The 24,583-nt window shown below is 39.9% G+C and overlaps 1 protein-coding gene across 2 annotated transcripts in view; it reads left to right on the top strand.

The window, feature by feature from the left end:
- PSEN2 (presenilin 2) overlaps positions 1-23,944 on the top strand; it is a 39,301-nt gene extending 15,357 nt beyond the window's left edge. Inside the window, exons 3-11 of one of the 2 annotated variants that reach the window (XR_012481335.1) lie at positions 5,956-6,185; positions 7,015-7,156; positions 10,872-10,939; positions 13,246-13,466; positions 14,145-14,243; positions 15,628-15,705; positions 18,809-18,933; positions 21,639-21,757; positions 23,061-23,944. Coding sequence is in view for 1 of the 2 variants with exons in the window: in XM_074262599.1 (XP_074118700.1) it covers positions 5,956-6,185; positions 7,015-7,156; positions 10,872-10,939; positions 13,246-13,466; positions 14,145-14,243; positions 15,628-15,705; positions 18,809-18,928; positions 21,639-21,757; positions 23,061-23,216 (1,233 nt within the window). In the remaining variant the exon portion in view is untranslated. The remainder of the gene's footprint in view (positions 1-5,955; positions 6,186-7,014; positions 7,157-10,871; positions 10,940-13,245; positions 13,467-14,144; positions 14,244-15,627; positions 15,706-18,808; positions 18,934-21,638; positions 21,758-23,060) is intronic. The other variant, XM_074262599.1, reaches the window with a different exon arrangement.
- The last annotated feature ends 639 nt before the right edge of the window (positions 23,945-24,583 follow it).

The following is a 24,583-nucleotide window of genomic DNA, read 5'->3' as shown; positions in this document are numbered from 1 at the left end:
ACCCTATATTTAACCTTATTGTTGTAGGCACCTAACAAATGCTTGTTAAATTGAATTGAATTAAAATTAATTGCCAGGCCTCTCATACTCCTCCACTTTATTTTTCCATTTGTTTTCAGTGAACATAGAAAACTGCATTGAACTTTGTATGACAATTCAAGTTACCCTTCAGCTTTCTCTTGCCAGATTAAATTCTCACAATTTCTTTAACCTTTATTTTTTTAAATGCCTGTGGATTTTAGATTGTTTCTGTTCCTGTTCATCAACTCTGCTTCTTTCCTTCTCTTCTTCCTCTAAATATTTAGATTGGAATGTAGTCTGGAAAAGAAGGATACTTGAGACAAAGGATTTTCTCCCTCTCTCTCTTTTTTTTTTTAACTGGCTCTGGTTTTAGATTATTAATATAATTAAGTAGCTTGCTAACATGCTTGTATGATTGCAGCTGAAAAATGGAAATTCTTGCAGATCCATTTTGGCCAAGATCCAACAGGGTCCTCACTTGACTCTTTCCTAGATGCCTGTTAACAATGTCCCACCTTTTTTGACCTGAGTTTATCCATGAAGTCCTTTCACAACTGCTAAAAGCAAAGTTATGGTGGAGATAGAACAATTTATTCAATCCACAAGCATTACTAAGAGCCTACTGTATGCCAAAAACAGTGCATTTTTAAACAAAGTCAAAAAATGGAGCAATCGCTATTTCAAAGGAGCTTATGTTTTATACAAAGGAGTAAACAGTGGGTCTGTGATCCTATACAGAAGAAAATTCACACAATGAATATGAGATTGTTCAGGAAGGAAAGCGCTAACATTTAGGTGGAATCATAAAAGGCTTCAGGCATAAAGTCTTGAAGGTAAAGAGGGGTTCTATGAGACAGAGGTGAGGAAGAACCTTGTTCCAGGTGTGTAGGCCGACTAGTCATAGCAGATATCTGGGGAGGCAGGAGATAGAATGTGATATGTGGGGAACTGCTGGATGGACTGTTAATTGAATCATAAAGTCAGGAGGTGAAGTGATGGATAAAAGGCCGGAAAGATAGCTTGAGGCTAAGTTGTAAAAGATTTTAAAGGAGGTGAGGGGGAAGGGAACTCAGACTTCTCTTATGCCTAGGGATCTCTTTTTCCCACTGAGATTATCTTTCAATGCATAAATTATATCTTGTTTAAGTAAACACCTACTTTGTGTCAGGCACTAGTTGTGCTACACAAGTGTTATCTCATTTAGTTCCTACAATAACCCAGGGTGCTATTCTTATTCCCCACTTTACAATTGAGGAAACCAAGGCAGCCAGAGGCTAAATGATTTATCAGTGTTTGTGTTTGATCTGAGGAGTGATAAGGAGCCATAGGATTTTATTCATGAAGGAAAGACATGGTTAGACCTGTTCTTTAGAAATGTCAGTTTGGCAGTTGTGCAAAGCATGTATTGGGAAGGGAAAAACATTGAGGAAAAGAGACAAGTCAGGAGGCTCTTGTATTGGACCTCAGTAAAAGATGGTGGCTGTGTGAGTAGAGAGAATTCTAGCATGTGTTGTAGTGACAGAAGCTGCCAGATTGGGCAACTGATTGAATATGTAAGATGAGAGAGAATGAATAATTGGAGACAACCCAGAGAAATGGTGATATCCTAGACAGAAATAGGAAAGTTTAATAGAGGAGAATGGGTTTGAGGGAAAAGGTTATTTGAGCAGAGATTTAGAGCTAGAAGACATTTTAGAGGCCATCAAGTCCAGATGAGGAAATGAAGGCACAGAGCAGAAAAAAGACTTGCTCAAGCCTTGCAACTACTAATTAAGCATGCTCGTGCATGCACACACACACACACACACACACACACACACACATGCACACTTATTTACATGTCTTTTCCCATTATTATTCTATATACTGAGACAGCTTTTACTTGGTATATATTTTGTTTTTACCTGTTTGTATCTGTGTTATTTCCCATGAAATGTAAGCTTTTTGAGAATAGAATCACAGGCCTAGAACCACAAGGATTAATGATTGGATCTAGGCCTCTCACTTTCTACATAAAGAAAGGGAGACCTAGAGAGGGTCAGTGAGATACTAGATAGAAATAAACATCAGATGTGGAATTTGAACCCAGCTCCTCTGTTTTTTGAGCCAGTCTTTCTTTCACTGCACACATGATTTCATTTCTGCTTTTGGCTCTCCAGCACACAGCACAGGACCTGGCCCAGGGTAGGCATTTATTAAGAATTGTTGATTGATTGATTGGAGCAAGCAATGGACTTGGAGTCAGAACTAACCTGAGTTCCAATTCCACCTTCAGACTCTGCAATAATGAAATGTTTTGTTATGCAACTCTTGGAGCCATCATAGAACAATTATTTGTTTTAAAATAATTCTTTAACCAGTACTGTGCCAAGAGGCAATTATTTACATTGAGCCAGTCTTAAAGGAGTTCATGTTCTAATGAGAGAGGTAGCATGCAAACATCTCCATGGATACACAGTACATAGCATGTGATTCTGGGCTCTCTCTAAGTCTCAGCCGCCTTGTGTATAAAATGAAGGTCATAATAGCATTTCAGGGGCAGCTTAGTGGCAAAGTAGAAAGAGTGCCAGAGTTGAAGTTACTGACCTGACTCAGTTGACCTGAGTTCAAATCCAGCTTTGAATAGCTGTGTGAGTTTAGGCAAGTCACTTAATTCTGTTTGTCTCAATTTCTTCATTTGTAAAAATGAGCTGAAGAATGAAATGGCAAACCACTCCAGTATCTTTGTCAAGAAAACTCCAAATGGTGCCATCAAGTGTTGGACATGACGGAAAACAACTGAACAACACCAATAGTAGTATTTTCTTTCCAGACTTGTGAGAATCAAGTGTATGGAAAGTACTTTGCCAACCCTAAAACCATTCTGAAAAACCTGAACTACTACTATCATAAAATATATAATTTATGATTTCTTGCTTTTAAAAAGAGAGAAGGAAATTTGCAATAATCATCACTTATTTCAGCTTTCCCCAAACAGAATACTGTCCGTTCCAATCCAATCTCCAGATCAGGAGACTGAGGCAGAAAGGAGTCACATAAAGGGAGTCACTCTCTGAACAAGTGAGAACCACACTTTTAGGCTTCAGACCTTCTCCCTGCAGCCCGCAAGGCCCTCTGCTTCCTGAGATATTCCCTTTCCTTGCGTGGGCACTCATCGTTGAGTGGGGAAGTGCCTGTGATCAAGAGTGGAAACCAAAAGGCAGAACCAGAGTGCATGAGTGAAAGTAGAAAGAAGCGTATTTCCACTCAGTCCAAAGAAGTGCCCATGAATTCCTTTTCCCTAGAGGTTTTCAAATGGCCTACAGGGACTGGCTTATTGAGGGTATTTTAAAGAATATTTGTGTTCCGTTAAGAGATCCTCAAACTCCCAGGATATCAGTGAATAGATTTTAGGGGGTCCATGAACTTGTAGGGAGGAAAAATTACATCTTTACTTCAGTTTAATTATTTCCCTTTGTAATCCTACTTATTTTATACATTTAAAAACATTATTCTGAAAAAGGTGTGTAGGCTTCACCACACTGCCCAAGGAGTCCATGACCCACAGAAAGGTGAAGAATCCTTAACTTATATGGCCCCTGCTATGAAGCTAGGAGAGGCAGTTAGGTAACAAGGTAGATAGAGCCCTAAATCTAGAGTCAGGAAGATCTGAGTTCACATCCAACCTCTAACACTTAAGAGCTTTGGATCCTGGGCAGATCACTTTACCTCTGTCTGTCTCACTTTCTTCATCTGTAAAAGATATTTATATTCCTATCTCCCAGGGTTGTTGCAAGGATCAAAAGAGACAATAACACTTCATACATAGTAAGTGCTTCCTTTCTTCCCTTAAAGCATTGGAGTTTGGGTTGGCACCTATATAACAATATGAAATCTTCCACTGATGTTGGTTTGATGTTGTCCATCTTCCAGTGGGAACCACATCATCTTCAGTTCCATGAGTAAGGATACTAAATGTGTCTATTGAGGAAACCTTCCCTCGATGTTGAGTTCCTTCCCTTGTGAGCTGCACGCCACAGATAAGTTTTGCCTGATCTCAAAAAGGAAGATTCTGTTGCTGTAAAAGTAGGGAAATAAGGGTTCTAGAGCCCGGAGAAATAGAGAAAGAGGGATTTCACCATCCCCACTAAAAGTTCAGTTTCCCACAACTAGATCTGTATCCCAAAAGAGATTTAAAAAGAAAGACAAAAAGAAAAAGGACCTATATATACAAAATATAATCAGGTCTTTTATGGGGACAAAGAATTGGAAATTGAGGGGATACCCACCAATTGGGAAATGGCTAACTAAATTGTAGTATGTAATTGTGGTGGAATATGGTATTGTACTATAAGAAATGATAAGCAGGATGCTCTCAAAAAAACCTGGAAAGACTTCCCTGAGCTGACGTAAAGGAAAATGTACTATGTACAAAGTAACAGCAATAGTGTAAAATGATTAGTTGTGAATGGCATAGCTATTCTCAGCAATAAGTGATCCAAGACAACTCTGAAGGACTTATGATGAGAAATACTATCCATATCCAATGAAAGAACTGATGGTGTCTGAATGCAGATCGAAGCATGTTGTTTTTACTTTATTTTTTTTTGAGGGGGAGTCTCTGTTTTTTTTTTTCATAGCATGACTAATAAGAAATGTTTTGCATGATTACACATGTATTACCTGTATTGAATTGCTTGTCTTCTTAATGAGGAGGTGTAGGAAGGAAGGGAAAGAATCTGGAACTCAGTTTTAGAAATGAATGTTAAAAATTGTTTTTACATATAGCTAGGGAAAAATAAAGCACTACATTAAGAAAAAGGAGAAAACAATAAAAACTTTTCCCTTGGGGAATCTGCCCATTGAGCAAATTGACTTTCCTTGCTTTGAAGCACCTGTCCTTTTGGTCTGTCTGCTCACATACCCCAAGTTAAGAACCACTGGGCAGGGTGACCTTTCTTCCAGATCCATAATTCTATGATATTTGAATAGGTTAAAGGTTAAAAACTCTTGATACCCACATTAATGTCTCACTTAACTAGAACTTTGGTGGAATATGACCAAAAACCAAGTTTTTTATTTATTTTTTAAATTTATTTTTTTAAATAGCTTTTTATTTACAAGATATATGCATGGGTAATATTTCAGCATTGACTCTAGCAAAACCTTCTTTCTGTTCCAACTTTTCCCCTCCTTCCCCCCACTCCCCTCCCCCAGATGGCAGGTTGACCAATACATGTTAAATATGTTAAAGTATATAGAACCAAGTTTTTAAAAAAATGTCTCTGAGAAGTCAGAATAGATTACATCTTGAAAGTTTTACTATCTCTAAGGGCTCCTAAATCTGTCTGGACTGTGCCAGATAGTCTCCGTGACAGAGGTCTGCTGTGTGGCCAGCAGAGGTGTCCAGATTTTATTCCTCCTTAACATTAATGATCAAAGAGTCATCAAAGTTACCTTTGTTAAAAATTTGAAGGAATCTTGTATGGTTTTAAACATATGAGATTCCTTGTTGGAAGAGAACCATTGAGGTGGTTTTTTTTTTTTTTGTTTGTTTGTTTGTTTGTTTTTACTCTGCCAAATTAATGCCTTTTTAAAAATAATCAGCAAACCACATAGTACATTGGCTACAATCTTGTATGTCATTGTTATTTACATATTGTCTCCAGAATTAGAATATGTCCTCCTTAACAGAAGGGACTATGTTCTTTGCTTTTCTCTTTCATCTCCATCCTGTAAGACAATGTCAGTTGTGCTTGTGAATTGACAGTGTGCTCAGGGATCTTGCATTCTCAGCACCTCTCCTTCAGGCATAGAATGGAATGAGAACATGTGTGTTGTTGTTGTTGTTGTTAATGAAAAGAAGGAGGAATTGTCCTCATCCTCCTTGTGCCCCGTTCTTGAGGGCCTATGGGAGGAGAGACTGTCCTGATGATGTCTGTCACTCTCCTGCAGAAATGCCAAGGCAGCCTGTGTAACCATGGCAATGCCGACCAGTGTACCCCCGACAGCAGGGGCTCATCGAGAAGCAGCAGCCTGGAGGAGGATGAAGAGGAAGAAGAACTAACGCTCAAATATGGGGCAAAGCACGTGATCATGCTCTTTGTTCCGGTTACTCTCTGCATGGTGGTCGTTGTGGCAACCATTAAGTCAGTTCGCTTCTATACAGAGAAGAATGGACAGCTGTGAGTCAGCCCTGTGTATGGTGTATTCAGGCTAGCAGGATGTGTGCGTGTGTATGTGCAGGTGTACATATGTGCATGTAGTGGGTTGGGAGTGGGGCCAGAGAGAGAACAAAGGGACCTAATAGATTTGTAGTCCTCAGTGTGGAAAGAGAGAAAACAATTAGAACTGGAAAAGCCCTCAAAGAGCCTCTGGCCTAATGGTGTCCTACTCAAAATAGAAGCTGGGTCACTAAATTATACCTGCAGGTGGCATATTGACCGTATATAAATAAGGCTCTATTTTTTTTTTTTGTATTTATTTTATTAAATATTTCCTAATTACATTTTAATCTGTTCCCAATAGTTTGATGACTTTTGAACTAACCCAATTCCTGTTTTACATGTATGGAAACTGGGGCTTGGGGGTTAAATTATTTTCTCTGTGTCAGAAGAAAAGTAGCATTGGAGGGCAGAGATTAGAGTCCAGGACCTTACCTCTAAAACACAATTATTTTCAAGAAACTTCCATCTGAATTTTAATCTTAGCTGAGAAAAAGACTTTTGAGAAGGCCTCCCATATTTTGCTACTTCCTGCTAGACTAAGACTAGTCAACAGAATGAAATTTGAAGTTGCCTAACCTGAGGAGTTGGGTGAATTCTTGGAAGGTCTGGGCCTACTGGCAGAATGACAAAGCTTGATCCAAAATGGTGAGTCAGCCAAGGTCTTGGGAAAGTAATGGGAGAAAATGGGTGAGAAAGTTCAAATAAAGAAGAAAAAAGGTTAGGTGTAGATAAGGTCTGAGAGGGAGATTGAGTTAGGAGACTAGTAATCCTTTCTCTTTTCCTTCAGCATCTACACACCCTTTACAGAAGATACCCCTTCTATTGGTCAGCGCTTGCTCAACTCGGTGCTAAACACCCTCATCATGATCAGTGTCATTGTGGTCATGACGATATTCCTGGTTGTGCTGTACAAGCATCGCTGCTACAAGGTGGGTGCTGGTGGAGGGACTGCGTGTAGGTTGGGAGGTCTGTCAGGACCTTGTTTTGGGCTTGTTCTGAATCAGCACTGAAGTGTGTAAAGCTCTGGGAGTCTGTGTCACTGCCTGACCATCTCTGTCCTTTCAGGCCGTGTGATTTGTATACATGTATTTTGCATGTATGTGTGAACATGTGTATTTGCCTGGTGTATATATGTATATTTGTGACATACAATATAGCTTTTTATGTATTGTGCGTATATACTCAGATGTCCTCATCCATCTGAGATCTCATCATTTGAGAATTCTATCCATATCTGCCCATCCTGTGCAGTTCTTGTCTATGTTCTTTAGAAAGTTTGGTGTGAGGATTCTCATCACACCTGCTCCCTCCCTCATATTGGGATATGCCTTGGATACTTGCATAGACTGATATACCCAGAGGCAGCCTTCATGTCTCATGTGTCAGTGACCCAGGCAACTTTCTAAGACCATGACTTACAGGACAGTTGCCAATTTGCTTTGATCAAAAGAGGTTTTCTTTCTGCGAATTTGTTATCCCAATAAAATTACAGATCCAGTCCAAAAAAAGATTTCTGTACCTAAGGTGTGTGTATATGTGTGACGTTTTCCAAAGCTTTTAAGGTTTACAAAGTGCCTCCAATTTCAGAGCCTGTCCTTTTTCTACTATACCATAGTTTCATTTTTCTTTGGATACTATCCTAGCTTAAGTAACTTGCTCAAGGTAAGGACAAGCTACCCATAAAGGTGAGAGGGAAGGTTTGAACCTGAGGCTGTCCCAATTCTGAGTTTGGTGCTCTTCCACTCTATTACTCCCTCTTGTATAAAAATATATACATGCATATATTGTTTTATATATAACATATACATATTTGTGTAGATGGTGCAGTAGATAAAGCTCTGGGCTAGGAATTGGGAAGACCTGAATTCAAACATAGCCCCACACACTTACGTTATTTAATTCTGCCAAGTCGCTTAATCTCTTTTTGCTTTAGTTTCCTTTACTATAAAATGGAGTAACATTTTGTTGGGAAGATCAAATGAGATAACATGTAAACCACTTGGCACAGTACCTGACATAGTAGGAGCATGTGTCAGTTACTAATCTTATTATGATCATCACATATTTGCATATGTATAGGCATGTTTTAAAGTTACATCTTCTATGTATACATATATGCATGTGTATGTCTGTCTGTCTCTGTAGCTAGCAATCTATTTTGTTAGTAGAGGAAGTGATAGAATAAAGAGTGTCAAACTTGAAATTGGGAGAGAGCCAGGTTCAAATCTAACCCCTGACAGTTATTACATATATACTTTAGATAAGTCACTTATTACTGCATCCTCCACTTCCTTCTTTATAAAATTGTGATACTAATATCTATTTCACAGAATTGTTGTGAGACTTAAATGAAGTAATGGAGATAAAGCATTTTATAAACTTTAAAGCACTAGAAAAAATGTCATACATGTTATTGTATGTTTGTGTGTGTCTTGGGGGGGTCTAGATTGGTAATTTCTTAGGTATAAGAAATTCTCTGTAAGGAAAGTCCTTTTAGCAGTGACGATTGACCACTTTGTGTGTGTAGATAGATAAATAGATATACAGGGATTTGATGCAAGGCTTCCTAATTTGAGGCAGGCCCTCTGTCTGCTCTGCCAGCCTTCCCTGAATATCACCTGCATATATGAGTGTATCCTTAAAAAGGCTAGTCCAGCTGCTTCCATTACCCACTAGTTCATATTTAATGCCAGACAAGTCAAGGTGTTTGCAACTTTCCACTTTTCCTCCTCATATCCCTTCTGGACATGCTGTGCAGTGTGTTGTGCTATGATTTATTTCTTAAAATGTGCTACCAGAGTTCCTTTTTTATTTAGATTGTTCATAGTATCACTTCCCTATGCTAAAAATTAATTTCCACATTATTTGAAGGCCTATGACTGCCACAACTGGTTCTTGTTTTGTTTTCTTTTCCCATTTCCCTCTGGAACTGGCTCTGTACAGATTCCACCTTGTGGTCTGCGAGGCTTTCAGCTCTTGTCTCCAAGAGCCATTTCATCTGGAGACTGTCCTGTAGTCTGGGCAGTTCCAGGCAGTGTGGCTGCACCAAGATATCTCCTCATCTCTGCTGGTTCTTCCCAGAGAATTGGTGCCTTTGGGACACTGGCCCTACAGTTCCTTTCCTTGTTATGGAATATACAGGAATCCCCAAAATTTAAAGCTAGAAGGGGCCTTAGAAATCACCTTGTTTAAGGCTTTTATCTTATAGATGAGAAAATTGAGGCCTCAAAGGAGGAAATGGTTTGTCCCAGGTCATACAATAATTTAATGGCTGAGCAACCTTGGTCCCTGACTCCCGATCTAGTGACAGATACCTCAGAATTAGCTTGCTAGGGATGCCAGAGGGCTGTGTTCCTAAATCATCAATTAAAATGAGTATTGCCAATTCTGTAAAGGTAAAATTAATTAATTTTTATTAATTATTGTCAGAATTCAAATTTATTGCTAGTATATTAAGTCCAAGGGATTCTCTTCTGATTGCTGTTTTCTTTTGGAGGAATTACACATTATGTCTGAAGTAGATGCTTCTTAGGAGGGAATAATGGGTCAGTATTTCCTAGGAATGTACTTTACTGTGAGAGTTGCTATGATCATCACTGCTGCCTCTGTAGGTGAAAGGGTAGTCCTAGAGAGAAATCCCTTCCCTCCCCTTAAAGAAGCTTCCTATCTTCCCACCTGGCTTCTGTTCTGAGCCTGGAGAGTGTTCCTTATTTGGTGATCCTTTAAAACTTGCTAGCTCCTCAGTGACCCTAATTTATGCTAATAACAGATATGACATGAAAGGGCAAAGCAGCTCCTGTTATTCAAGGATCTACATCCTTGTTTGTGGTTAAAAGATTAGTATCTGTGCTAAGGAAATCTTGAGTTTCTTAGTCTATAATATTTTTCATTATCTTCAAAGTATTTTATGCACATTATCTCATGTAATTCCCAAAGCCACATAATTAGTACAAGAATTATTATCCTTATTCCTTACAGACGGGGAAACTGAGACTTGAAGAGCTGCAGACTTGCCCACAATCACCCAAGTTATAAGTGACAGAAGCAGGCTTCAGACCAGGTCCTCTAACTCCAAATTCTGCATTCTTTTCTGCTGTACCGCACTAGTGCTCACTACTGGTCCAGCCACACTCATTCTGTGCTTACTGCTTGCAAAGGACTGCTGAGCACTGGAGTTCAGAGAGGAAAGTCAGCTGTTCCCTGCTCTCAGGAACTCACATTCTGACAAGGGGAGGTTTCAGCTGCAAGTCAGATGGAAGGGTCCCGTTGTCCTTAGAGCCCAACAGCCAAGCAGCGGACGGCCAAACCACAAGGCATTAGAGAGAGTGCAGTGGGTTAGGAGATGCCCAATCCCTTTGGGAACCGTGAAACCATAGGGTAGAACCTGTAGCTACTGTTATTGAGTCATTGGCCAATGGGAAAACACTTTGAGACAGAGACACTGGGTACCTGTGGTGGGTCGTGGGGCCTTTCATCTTTCCTGCTCTGATTCGTCTGGGTTGGACGGGACACCACGGCAGTGCCGAGGTGAGCCATGCACATCGTTGCCCCTCGTTACTGTTGCTAAGCCTAGCTTTCTTTGAAACAGCAGGCAGGCTGAGAACGTTTCTTGTGTAAACAGTGGTGTGTGTTTCTGTTGTCCAGTTTATCCATGGCTGGTTGATCCTGTCTTCTCTGATGCTGCTCTTCCTCTTCACTTACATCTATCTTGGGTAAGTGTCTGCCCCAAGGTTTGGGATTGTTCCAAGTACACGTTCATCCATACTGCTCCCTGATGTGAAGGGCATGAAAGGGGGCACAGGACAGAGATGGAGATGTGCATCCGCCCTTCCTCACCACAACCCTGCACTTTACAGATTAGAAACCTGAGGCACACACAGTCATACAACTGGAAGCAGAAATAGGGTAGGGCTTGAGAGGGGCATGATCAGAGCCAGGACATGGATCCATTTCCTCTGATCCCAAGGCCTCTGTTGCTTTTTGAAATACACTTCAATAAAGGACAAAAATGATATTTAGCAAAGGAAGACTATAGGAACAAGTGGAATTAGGATTGCCTTCTCTCTGGTGCTAGAACACCTAGCCAATCAGTAGACATATATTAAGCACTGTTATGTGCCAGGCACTGAGCTAGGCCCAGGGAACTTCTATTCCCATTTTCTTGTGGAGATGATTGATCTACCTTGTTTGGCTGTATGTTGTGCTTTTAGTCTCCTGTAAAAATACCATAGAGAGAGAGGTAGCCTGGCATAGTGAACAGAGTTCTGGCTTTGGAATCAAAAAGACTGGGTTCAGGTCCTTCCTTTGACAGCTCCTGGCTGCATGACCAGAGCCAGTCAAGCTCTTAGTGCTATAGGCTACTTCTCTAAGACTATAAACAGAATGGGTGTCAACTTGTCTTGGTACAGGGCCTTCTTTTTTCAAACAGTGAAAACCCAGATCCAGGACCAAAATTTAAAAACAAGTTGACATTTTGCTTTAAACTTGATTAAGAAATTGTGTATTGAGAGCTAGAAGAGACCTCAGAGGAAAGCCATCAAATGGAACCTTCTTATTTTAGAGATGAGGAAATTCAAGCAACACAGAGAAGTGGTGAGTTGCCCATAGTCACATAGGTAATAAGTTGTGCAGAGGGATTCAGACCAAAGACCTCAGCTCCAGTATTGGATGAAAAACTCTTCTTATCTAAGTTTTATTCTTTAGTCTAAAACTTGGTAAATTCCAAATTTAGAAAATTATTGATTCGGGACATATACTCTGTTTTGAAATGTCTCCTTATTCCAGATTCCTAAGTGATATAAGAAAGACAGAACAAAGGTTTCCTAATATTTTGGGGGATGTGGGCAGCTAATACTCTGTTATGTTTCTTGCTGGATTGATGAGTAAAATTCAGATATCTAAAGCCAGGAGGTCAACTCCGAGGGATCCATGAGCTGTTTTTTTGTTTTGTTTTGTTTTGTTTTTTGTTTTTTTGTTTTTAATATTTTATAACCTAAATAATTGGTGTCCTTTGGAATTTTATTTTACTTATATTTTTAAAATCATAATTCTGAGAAGGGATCCATAGATTTCACCAGACTTCATCAAAGAGCTCCACAGTACAAAAAATTTATAATCCCCTAGTCTAAAGGAAATTTCAAATGAAATTCTAAATAAACCAAATAGTGGACTTAAAATGAATGTAACACGATCTCTCTTCATGACAATATATTTTGGAGTGGAGGTGGAAATTTATTTGAACATTTAATATGATGGAGATCTTAGCACTAGAAGGAACCTTAGAGATCACAATATAATTTCCTGACTGTAAAATGGAAAGCTGAGGCCTGGGGAAATAAGAGTGTCTTTTTCAGTCATTCAGAAACTACTTAGAAAAGCTGTGGAGTATAGGCCCAGCTTTTTATAACTCTAAAAGGCTGCTCTTTCTGCCTGGACATTGATAGGAGATAGAAGAAAGTACATCCAGCTATCAGAAATGGAAGTGACATATTCACAGGGAGAGGCAGAGAGAGAGAGAATATAGCTGTTACTGTGGCTCTGGCTGTGGCTGTGGCTGCGTGTATAAGGCCAATGAAACATCGCCAGCAGTTTATAGTGGGGGGAGGGGGCTCTTCATGGGCCAGTAAAGTATCTGTAACACTCCATGGAGGAGGAAGAGGTTACTCTTGTTAGTAGTTTTCATCGTGTTTCAAGATTCTTGAAGCCTTTTATGTATATTCTCTCTTTTGATCGTTATGAAAACTCTGTAGAGCAGGTTCTTATTCATTCTTATTTTATAGCCACAGAAACCAAGTCTCAGAGAGGGTGTCTTCCCAGAGTCACATAGTAAAGAAGCATCTAAGGCAGAATTTAAACCCACGATTGCCTGACTCTAAATCGAGCACTTTATATGCTGTGCCATTTGAAAGGCAGAAGATTTTAAATTAGATCAGGGTCTAATTAGATGAAAGTGACTATGGAAACAGGGTTTTTTCCCTAAATTCCCAGTGACTTCCTTTCTGCTGGTCTTGCTTTTCAGGGAAGTGCTCAAGACTTACAATGTGGCTATGGACTACCCAACCCTTTTCTTGGTCATCTGGAACTTTGGGGCAGTGGGAATGATCTGTATCCACTGGAAAGGTCCCCTGGTGCTGCAGCAGGCCTACCTCATCATGATCAGTGCCCTCATGGCCTTGGTCTTCATCAAGTACCTCCCAGAATGGTCAGCCTGGGTCATCCTGGGAGCCATCTCTGTGTATGGTAGGACAGCCATGGGCAGGGGTGCTTATCTTGCACCAAACAATAAGGGTCAAATCCTATCATTTTTACCCACTAGAATGTAAGATCCTTGAGGGCAGGGACTGTCCTTTGTATCTTTAGAAGTTAAGGCAGGATCTGGTACATGAAGTACTTAATAAATGCTTATTGATTTAATAATTCCAGTTAGTCTTTTAAGTGTCTTCCTTCTGGAGAATGTAAGCTCCTTGAGGGCAGGAACTATTTCATTTTTATCAACAGGTACTGTATGCCCAGTGCCTGGCACATTACAGGCATTTAATATGTGCAGTTGAAGTGAATCTTATGAAACAAAAATGAGGGATTTTTGACCAGAAAGTGACCTTCCAAAAAAAAAAAGTAGAAGTTATTTAATTCTTAATTTCTTTTTTAAAAAATTGATTCTTTCAGACCTACTTTAGATTCCAACTTTTTGCTAGTTCTTGGGCACACATCATAGATTAGGATAGAAATTTGTTCAACAATGGGTAAGGTTTAAGTAAGGAATAAAAACCAAGGACAAATGAGGGAATCCATTCTCTCTGGTCAAGGATGAGGCAAGCCCACCTATCCATTTTGAAGAGTTTGAGTCAAACAAGTTTCTAGAATGTGCTTAACAATGAGGGTCGCTTTTCCCTGATAAGGGCTTCTTGCTTTTCACAGATCTTGTGGCTGTTCTGTGTCCTAAAGGGCCCTTGAGGATGCTTGTAGAAACTGCTCAGGAAAGAAATGAACCTATATTTCCTGCACTCATATATTCATGTAAGTCCTCCCATTTCAACCCCTGCTGAGCATTAAACCATGTGAGGGTGCTTATGTCTTCACACCTTTTCCCTTTTGGTTTTCCCAGTGCCAATAACCATTTCCTGACTCCCTTTCCTTTCACAGTTTTGATAAAGAACCCTTTTTCAAGGTTGGGGATGGGGACAGGGAAGAGGGGAGAGTTGGTCTCTTTTCTCTCTGATATCCAATGGGAAGTTGACCTTTTTTTTTTTTTAATTATTGAAGATTGTTAAATGACATATTGTTCCATTAGAATTATACAGTCTTAGAGTTACAAAGTCCTCAGTCTCTAGCCTAAGCTCTCAGTGCATCCTCCTATAGCATCTGTGATCGAAGGTCCTTTGGCCTGTACTTCCAGGAATGGGGAATCACCTGCCTCACCAGGAAGTGCTCAGTCCTTGTGGACTCTTATTGCTAGGGATGAAATTGAAACATGCCTTTCAGTCACTTCATGTGCTTGATACCTCCCCACACAGTGGCTTACAGGAGTAAGGTGCTTTAGATCTAGAGCAGAAGGGACTTTATAGATGGGGAAACTGAAGCACACTTGCTCAGAGACTTGTGGCAGGACACAGAGGCAGCGAGCATCAGAGGCAGCCCTGAAGCCAGGTCCTGGGGCTCTTTCCACATTAAGCTCTCTTTTCTGGGCCTCAGTTCCCTATTCTGTCACATGAGGGATTAGAAGAGAATGATGGTCTGCCTGAGATTGTTTGTAGCTCTAAAATACTTTGTGAATTTTGAAGAGTCCAGGCAGTTGCTTAAATACTCTCTAATAAAAGAGGAGGAGCCCTGCCCCGTCTTTGGGAGTAATCTGAGAATGTATTAGAAAAGACTGATAATCCTGAAGAACACTTTAAAAAAAAAAAAAGAAAAGAAAAAGAAAAACATGATAAAGATTTAGCCTAATGAAACAGAAACATAGGTGTTGACAACAGTTATTTAAAAAAAAATAGTGGCATAAAAACTGATAAGCACATGAATAGGGAAGAAATCAGGGGGCTCAGAGAAAGTGCAAATTATTGCACTTTATTATTATCATTATATTATCATTATTTCAGTCAAATAATATAATCGTGTATCATTATCGTCTCCATTTCGCATATGAAAAAATTGATCCACAAAGAAATGAAGAAAGTTGAGCCTCTAAGTAGCAAAACCCAGGCCTCAAACTCTGTTCTTTGTTCTCTACATTCAAGGTTCTTTCTATTATGTCATTTACTTTGTATATTATTAAATACAATATACTGTAATTCAGAATCATTCTTGAGGCACAGTAGGAATAAGAAAGTATAATTGCTGATTATACAGTCACAGTGACTATGGTCTTGTCCTGTTTTTGGTTTTTGGTGCTTTTTTTTTTCAGCTGCCATGGTGTGGACTGTAGGCATGGCAAAAGTGGATTCACCCACAAAGGGAGCCCTCCCCAAGGATCAAGAGCAAGGTCAGTGTCTCTGAAGCAGACCCACAGGCCTAAAGTGTAGTGTCCCACAGTCACTGTAGGAGTGGGCCTCCTTTTGGGCATGGGAGACAGACAGAGAGATCACTAGACTATTTATTTAGTACTTACTATGTGCCCTGCATTATGCCAAGTGTACAACAAAGCAGGACTAGTTCCTTCTCTCAAGGAGATTACATTCTTTTTTTTTCACATTTTAATACTATTTTATTTTTTTAAACACATTCAAAGATAGTTTTCAACATTCACTGTTACAAAATTTTGTGTTCCAAATTTTTCTCCCTCCCCCAAACAGCAAACAATTCCATATAGGTTAAACGTGTTCAATTCATATAACCATATTTTCATATTTGTCATGCTGCACAAGAAATATCAGAATAAGAGAAAAAAGCATGAGAAAGAAAAAAAAGAAACAAGCCAGCAAACAACAACAAAGAGATGAAAATACTATGCTTTGATCCACATTCAGTCCCTACAGTTCCTTCTGGATGCAAATGGCACTTTTGATGACAAGTCTATTGGAATTGCCTTGAATCACCTCATTGTTGAAAGGAGCAAAGTCTATCATAGTTGATTATCACATGATCTTATTATTGTGTACAATGTTGTCTTGGTTCTGCTTGCATAACTCTGCATCAGTTTGTATAAGTCTTTCCAAGCTTTTCTGAAATCAATCTGCTCATTATTTCTTACAGAACAAGAATATTGCATGGTATTCATATATTATAACTTATTCAGCCTTTCCCCAATTGATGAGCATCCATACAATGTCCAGTTCCTTGCCACTACAAAAAGAGCTTCTACAAACATTTTTGTGCATGTGGGTCCTTTTCCCTCTTTTAATGATCTCTTTGAAATACAGACCCAGTGATAACACTGGTGGATCAAAGGCTATACACAGTTTGATAACTTTTTGAGCATAGTTCCAAATCACTCTCCAAAATGGCTGGATGTATTCACAACTCCACCAGCAATGCATAAGTGTCCCAGTTTTCCCACATCCCCTCCAATATTCGTCATTGTCTTTTTCTGTCATTTTGGCTAATCTGAGTTGTGAAGTGGTACCTTAGAGTTGTCTTAATTTGTATTTCTCTAATCAACAGTGATTCAGAGCATTTTTTCATATGACTAGAAATAGCTTTAATTTCTTTATCTGAAAATTGTCTGTTCACAGCCTCTGACCATTTATCACTTGGGGAATGGTTTGTGTTCTTATAAATTTGAGTCAATTCTCTACATATTTTAGAATGAGACCTTTATCAGAAACACTGGATATAAAAATTTTCCCAGTTCTTACTTTCCAATCTTGGCTGCAAAACCTTTTTAATTTAATGTAATCAAAATTATCTGTTTTGTATTTTTCTAGTTTTTGTGTTTCTATAGTTCTTATTTGGCCATAAATTCCTTCCTTCTCCATAGATCTGAGAGGTAGACTATCCTTTATCTTCTATATCTATATCATGAACCCATTTCAATCTTAGCTTGGTATCAGTGCCTAGTTTCTGCCATATTGTTTTCAAGTTTTCCCAGCAATTTTTGTCAGATAGTGAGTTCTTATCCCAGAAGGTAGAGTCTTTGGGTTTATCAAACATTAAATTGCTGTAGTCATTGACTATTGGGTCTCACTATTGTATCTAACCTATTCCACTAATTCACTACTCTATTTCTTAGCTGGTACCAAGTGGTTTTGATGACTGCTGCTTTATAATATGGTATTGGGTGTGGTACAGCTAGGCCAATTTCCTTTGCATTTTTTTCCCCATTAATTTCCTTGAAATCTTGACCTTTTGTTCTTCAGATCAATTTTGTTGTTATTTTTTCTAGCTCTGTAAGTAATTTCTAGGCAATTTGATTGGTGTGACACTGAATAGATTAATTTAGATAGAATTGTCATTTTTATTACATTAGCTCAGTCTACTCATGAGCATTTGATATTCCTTCAGTTGTGTAGAGCTATCTTTGTTTGGGTGAAAAGTATTTTGCAATGGTGTTCATAGAGTTCCTGGCTTTGTCTTGCTAGGTAGACTCCCAAATATTTTATATTGTCTACAGTTATTTTAAATGGGATTTCTTTTTCTTTCTTTTGCTGTTGTGATTTTTTGATAACATAAAAATAATAATGATTTGAGGGAGATTACATTCTAAGAGAGAAAGACAGGGGAGTGGGAAAGCCGAGGGTGGGAATGGGAAAACAAAGTGAGCCCTGTAGCTGTGGGCGTCCACACTGTGACTTCAGCAGCCACTGGGCCAGCCTCAGGTTCAATCATCCTGATAGCAGGATAGATGTGGAGCACGTGACCATTGTAAGCAGTACAGGTTAGCAGATAAAGGTGTTGTCAGAGCCAGGAATACCTGAAGTCAAGTCCATCTCTGACACTAGTGCCACAGGGCAAGTCACTCTCAGTATCTGGACAACTCTGTTAAGGCAATAAGTTGCAGAAAAGGTGCCAGCCTTTTGTGGTAGAAGGAATATCTTTACCAGGGAATTGCCAATACCAATGAAATCATAGGTTTAGGCCGAGGCCCAGTCTCTGATACGCTCCCAGAAATCCTAGTTCCATATCTGGCCCTTTTACTCTAATGAAGCATAAATATTAGTTTGGGGTAGAGATTTTCAGATGTGGAGAGGTCATCCTAGGACATGATATCTTCAAAATGTGTTGTATCCTGCATGCGCCGAGGCATTTAAACTGGGTATAGCTGATTCTTTTTTTTTTCATGGGAAAAGCTGGAACAGCTCTCCGTAGCTGGCACACTTCAGATGTCCCAGACCCCTCCTCTATTTCATTTTCAGTTATTTTTGTTATTGTCAAGATTTTTCCTTGAGCGAAAGATAAGTAATTGACCATAGTGGTGGGAAGTTCAGGAGAAAGATAGGAAAGGGCAGGGAAGTGCTAATTTTAAGGAGAGGGACTCATTTAAGTCCAAGTTCTGCTCCACCATGGACTCTTCCCTGAAGAATAGTTACCTTCTCCCCATATCAGCCTCTTCTTCCCCAACGAAAAATTCTTCTGATTGTGCTTCTCAAGCCTTTTTTTTTCTTTTTTCTTTTTACATCACTGATGCTCTGTTCTGTCTGGGAACACAGATGAAGACTCAAGTGACACTTCTGGGGACCACTCTTACTCTGAAACCTACGACTCTCCGAGGTGCACTCCACTCCACGTGCCTTCCTATGCAGTGGAGGAGCTGGAAGAAGAGGAGGAAAGTAAGGTGGATTAGTTTTCTCTAGCCAAGTGGGCACTAGGGTGGGAAGAAGGACATCTGGGAAGAGGATTCCCAATTCCCTTAAAAATGTTTTTATACACCCATACAAAGATCTCCTTCCAAAAGGAAAAAAGAAAAAATTAGAAAAGGAGTCTATGCCCACAGACTTCCAAGAATCCAAGCTACAGTCCTTTGGCTTCTGGTGGTTTGCTCTATTTTTGTTTTCCCATTGCCGAGCACAATCCCTGGTTCATAAAAGGTGCTTAGTAGCATGTTAGTCTCATGGATAAATATGGCCTGGTCATCACTGTCAGAGTGATCAGCCTGTGGGATCTGGGATAGGAAAAGACAAAGGATTATTCTTTGACTTGTTAAGAGACCAACATGATTGGGAGACAGATACTGGTGGTTGGTCACAAGGACAATCTTTTTTTTTTTTTAAATTAATTTTTATAATTATAACATTTTCTTTGACAGTACATATGCATAGGCAATTTTTTTTTTTTACAACATTATCCCGTGCACTCCCTTCTGTTCCGAATTTTTCCCCTCCTTCCCTCCACCCCCTCCCCTACATGGCAGGCATTCCCATACATATTAAATACCTTATAGTATATCCTAGGTACAATATATATATGCAGAACCGAATTTTGTTGTTGTTGTTGTTGCAAAGGAAGGATTGTATTCGGAAGGTAAAAATAATCTGGGAAGAAAAACAAAAACAAACAAACAAACAAAAAAACCCAGTGCTCACAGTTTATACTCATTTCCCAGTGTTCCTTTTCTGGATGTAGCTGATTCTCTCCATCATTGATCAATTGGAATTGGATTAGCTCTTCTCTATGTTGAAGATATCCACTTCCATCAGCATACATCCTCGTACAGTATCATTGTTGAAGTGCATAATGATCTCCTAATTCTGCTTGTTTCATTCAGCATCAGTTGATCTAAGTCTCTCCAAGCCTCTCTGTATTTCTCCTGTTGGTCATTTCTTACAGAGCAATAATATTCCATAACCTTCATATACCATAATTTACCCAACCATTCTCCAATTGATGGACATCCATTCATCTTCCAGCTTCTAACCATTACGAAAAGGGCCGCCACAAACATTTTGGCACATACAGGTCCCTTTCCACTCTTTAGTATTTCTTTGGGATATAAGCCCAGTAGTAGCACTGCTGGGTCAAAGGGTATGCACAGTTTGATAACTTTTTGGGCATAGTTCCAAATTGCTCTCCAGAATGGTTGGATTCTTTCACAACTCCACCAACAATGCATCAGTGTCCCAGTTTTCCCACAGCCCCTCCAACATTCATCGTTATTTGTTCCTGTCATCTTAGTCAATCTGACAGGTGTGTAGTGGTATCTCAGAGTTGTCTTAATTTGCATTTCTCTGATCAATAGTGATTTGGAACACTTTCATATGAGCGGAAATAGTTTTAATTTCATCATCTGAAAATTGTCTGTTCATATCCTTTGACCATTTATCAATTGGAGAATGGCTTGATTTCTTACAAATTAAAGTCAATTCTCTGTATATTTTGGAGATGAGGCCTTTATCACAACCTTTAACTGTAAAAAATGTTTTACAAGGACAATCTTGCAGACAAAAATTAGCTTTATCAACTCACGTCATCTTGGTTGGTTTTTTTAAAGTAGGCCTTGAGATCACAGATTTAGAACAGAAGGGATCTTGTCAGGCATCTAATTTATACATCAGGAAATTGAGGCCCAGAGAATTTTAATGATCTCTCCAGGGTCACATAGGTAGGAAGCAGCAAGTTGGGATTTGAACCCAAGTTCTTTGACTACAAATCCAACATAGCATTTGGTCCCACAGTTGTAGTTTTCTATGTTCTTGAAAGTTATAGAATTACAGTTCCTTAAAACAGATTTTAATTCAGACTAACTTTTTTATTATCAGTGGTACTTTCGTTTTCCAAATACATGTAAAGAAAGTTCACGACATTTATTTTTGTAAGGTTTTATGTTCTAAATTTTCTCCATCTCTCCTTTGCCTCCCCCATCCTCAAAACAGCAAGCATTCTGATATAGCAGACTTACTTTTTATGTAACTTTACTTTTACTGTAACCTGTTTTTACCCTTTTAGATTTACTGGCACAGAAAGTGCCAGCCTGCCTGAGGAGAGGTAGTTTGCTGGGAAGGTCCCCACACCAGTAAAGTCACCAATCCAGTCCCAATCCCACTCGTTATTCTGGGCCCAGAACAAGGCCTCTTTCCAGGCCTGATCCAGTTAATCTCCTGAAGGACAAGCATAAGGCTGGGCTGTGCCTTTTCCAAGCAGTGGGACTTCCCAGCCTTTTGTTTGTCTGCGTTCTATCACTGCCTGGCATTTTTAAAGAGTTCCATCAGTATTTCAGAAGATTTTGAATGGATTATGGAAATCTAAGGCCATTGTCCACTTCAGAGCTCCCGCTGGGGCTTCCACATGATTCATTGTGTGGTGAGGAATGAGGCAGTGACTCGCTTGGTGGGCCAGAGTGAGCTCTTAGGCTCTCTGACCCTTTTAGATATCAGCTATATCTATGATCCTGAAAATCGGAGAGAACTGGCTGTACACTGAGTGTGGAGATAAGTCAGCTTCCCATTCACTGAGTCAGTGTCATCCCTCATCCTTTGTTATTGACCTTCCACCAATACTTGCCACAAGACTTACAAGACTTGGTTTTTGTCTTTCTTCAAACAGGGGGAGTGAAGCTGGGCCTGGGAGACTTCATTTTCTACAGTGTTCTTGTGGGCAAGGCAGCAGCCACTGCCAGTGGGGACTGGAACACCACACTAGCCTGCTTTGTCGCCATTCTCATTGTAAGTAGCAAGACAGATCCTGGCAATAAGAGGAACAACTTAAATTTGCATAACCCATGCTAGTCATCATCTATCGTAGTCTGTCTGATCCAGCCCATGAAATAATTAGTCATGTTATCCTCATTTTTATAGATGAAGGAACTGAGGCCCGGTGGTCATGTGAGTCACTTGGGGCCATACAGCCGTGAGCCTTAAAGGCAGGTCTTAAGGGGGTCACAGAACGTAAGAGTTGAAAGGATTCTCAGTGGTGCCCTAGCCTGACCTTTGTGCCAAAGGAACACCTGCTGTATCTGCCCAGCTCTGGCCTATATCTAACACTTAGCATGTATTTAACAGATGTCTGGCTTGGGTTGAATGGCTCTCTTCCCCATTTGGAAGCAGCTATGAATCATCTCCTTGTCGAATGACACCATACCAGTTTCAAAAACAGTCCCTGAAACAGCAGGCACAGCTTCTCAATTCTTGGTCTCACATAGTCCTTGGGTCTGTCATAAGAACCAAGAAGATTGATCCCAACCCAGAGAGTTTGCTTACAAGGACCTGCAGCCAGTGCTGTGCTGGGAGGAGGAGTTTTGGGGGATCATAGCTATCCAGCCACAGCTCAAGCTGGTGACAACCTCATCGGGCTTTTGCAGTTCCCCCTCTCATTTGAGGTGTGTGTGCTATATTAGAGATACAGTGTCCTCCTGTGTCTGCTAATGTTATTTCATTGCCTTGGAGAGTGAGAGGGGAAATCCTCTGGCATAGCAGATAAGAACACTGGGCCTGGACTCAGGAAATCCAGCCTCACTCACCTACTGATTGTGTGACTCTGAGCAAGTTATTTAACCTCTTTCTGCCTCAGTTTCCTCATCTATAAAAAGAGGATAATAATAGCACCTACCTTCCCCCTACCCAGAGTTTTCATGAGAATTCAAGTCTTATTTGTAAAGTACTCTGCAACTCTTAAAATACTCTCAAATACTAGAAAGGCCTCTGGACTAGAGAGTCAGGAAACTCACATTCTCTTCTTGATGTATGAGTTAAACCACTTTGTGATTTGCTCCCCTTCTGTAAGAAATGAGGATAAAATAACATTTGCAGCACTTGTTCCACAAAATTGACAGTGAGGATTGAGTGAACCTGAGGATGGGAATGCATCTCAGAAAGCACACAGCACCCCATCTCTGGGCGCTAGATGCTTTGGGGTTTAGCTTCATGAGGAACAATCTTCTGGTCAGACCAGATCTCTTGCTTACACACAAAGGCACACACTACAGTTTCCCTTGGTCTTCTCCAGCCTCACTTTTTGTCCTTCCCACAGGGCCTGTGTTTGACACTCTTGCTGCTGGCCGTGTTCAAGAAGGCCTTGCCTGCCCTGCCCATCTCCATCACCTTCGGTCTCATCTTCTACTTCTCCACTGACAACCTTGTGAGGCCTTTCATGGATACCCTGGCATCTCACCAGTTGTACATTTAGAACAAAGCTTAGCTGCTATTGTCTGGAAACTAGGAAATTCCAAGTCTATGAAGTGATATAGTTTTACGCATTAGTGCCATATATTTTTTAAAACTTTTTTTTTTTAAATAAGTTGACACACAGAAAAAGTATTATATAGTTACTTTGTGAGATTGAACATCAGTGCAATAGAGTAGAACAAGGTCCAGGATCTGGGTTCAAGTCCGGGCACCACTACTATCTAGCCGTGTGACTTTGAGCCTCAGTTTCCTCATCTGTAAATTGAGGCAGTTGGACTAAACGATCTCTAAGTCCCTTCTGGTTCACACATGATGTAGGTGTCTGTAAATCTAAGTTCAGCCATTCAGCCTTTATAGTCCTACACTCCCTCTGCTGGAAACTCAGGAGTTCCCTTAAGTTAACTGAAAAAAGAGGTCACCAAATGTGGCTATAGTCAGAAGAGGATGGAGATTGACACCTGCTTATACTCAGTGGAATTTCATGGAAGTGTGACATATTGGAAGTCCATGAATGTTCTCAGGAAACTTGATCAAGGGACTGGCCTTACGCACTCAGATCAAGGAAGGCTCCTTTTTCAGGAAGGAATGTTCACAATGTTTTATCAATGATGTTATTTTTATTACCTGTTGGAAAGGAAGTCCAATTCTTGTAACATTTCAGATGACTAAATGCTGGGAAGTGGCTTGTTGGCCATTGTGACTTAATACTAATAAACTTTCTTAGATTGACTCAGTGGAATGCTCTTTACCTCACTATAAACTATGATCCTTCTCTAGTATGGCGACGTGGAGAGAGAGTTGACTCCAGAGCCCAGGTTCTTTGTATTCCAGGTCAAGAACTAGCCATGGGTTCTTAATGAGAAGATTTTTTTGTTTGTTTTTTGGGTCAGCCCTGTACTTTCACTAGTATGAGGAACTCCTGATAGGAAAACTGTCTCTACTGACACTTGTAGTCAATTTGTCTGTTTCCTGCAGCTTCAGAGAGTTGCTGGGATAAGCTGGGTATGAAAGTTTTCAGAATGGTAGACTCCTTCTACGTGAATACTTTCTATTGGATAGAGCTCACTACTTTTTCAGATGTCCTGTCCATTTTTACATGGCTCTAATTTTTCTAAATTTCTTCTGCTAACCTGAAATTGTCTTTTTTTCCCCTCATTCCTTCTATCCTTTAGTTCTAATTGTGTTTCCTGGAACCACACAGAACCAGTCTACTCCCTCCTTCTATGAGATAACCCTCCAAGTATTTGAAGACTGCTACCATGTGTTATCCTTGTCTGTGTCCATTCTCAATCCTTCTGTTCCCCTTTTGTTATGACTGCAGAACTCATCTTCATTTTGTTCCCTTCCTTGCCAGACAGACTCTGTATG

The sequence above is a fragment of the Sminthopsis crassicaudata genome, chromosome 4, assembly GCF_048593235.1.
Source record: "Sminthopsis crassicaudata isolate SCR6 chromosome 4, ASM4859323v1, whole genome shotgun sequence".
NCBI classification, from domain to species: Eukaryota; Metazoa; Chordata; class Mammalia; order Dasyuromorphia; family Dasyuridae; genus Sminthopsis; species Sminthopsis crassicaudata.
This window is presented reverse-complemented; position numbering and strand designations above follow the sequence as displayed.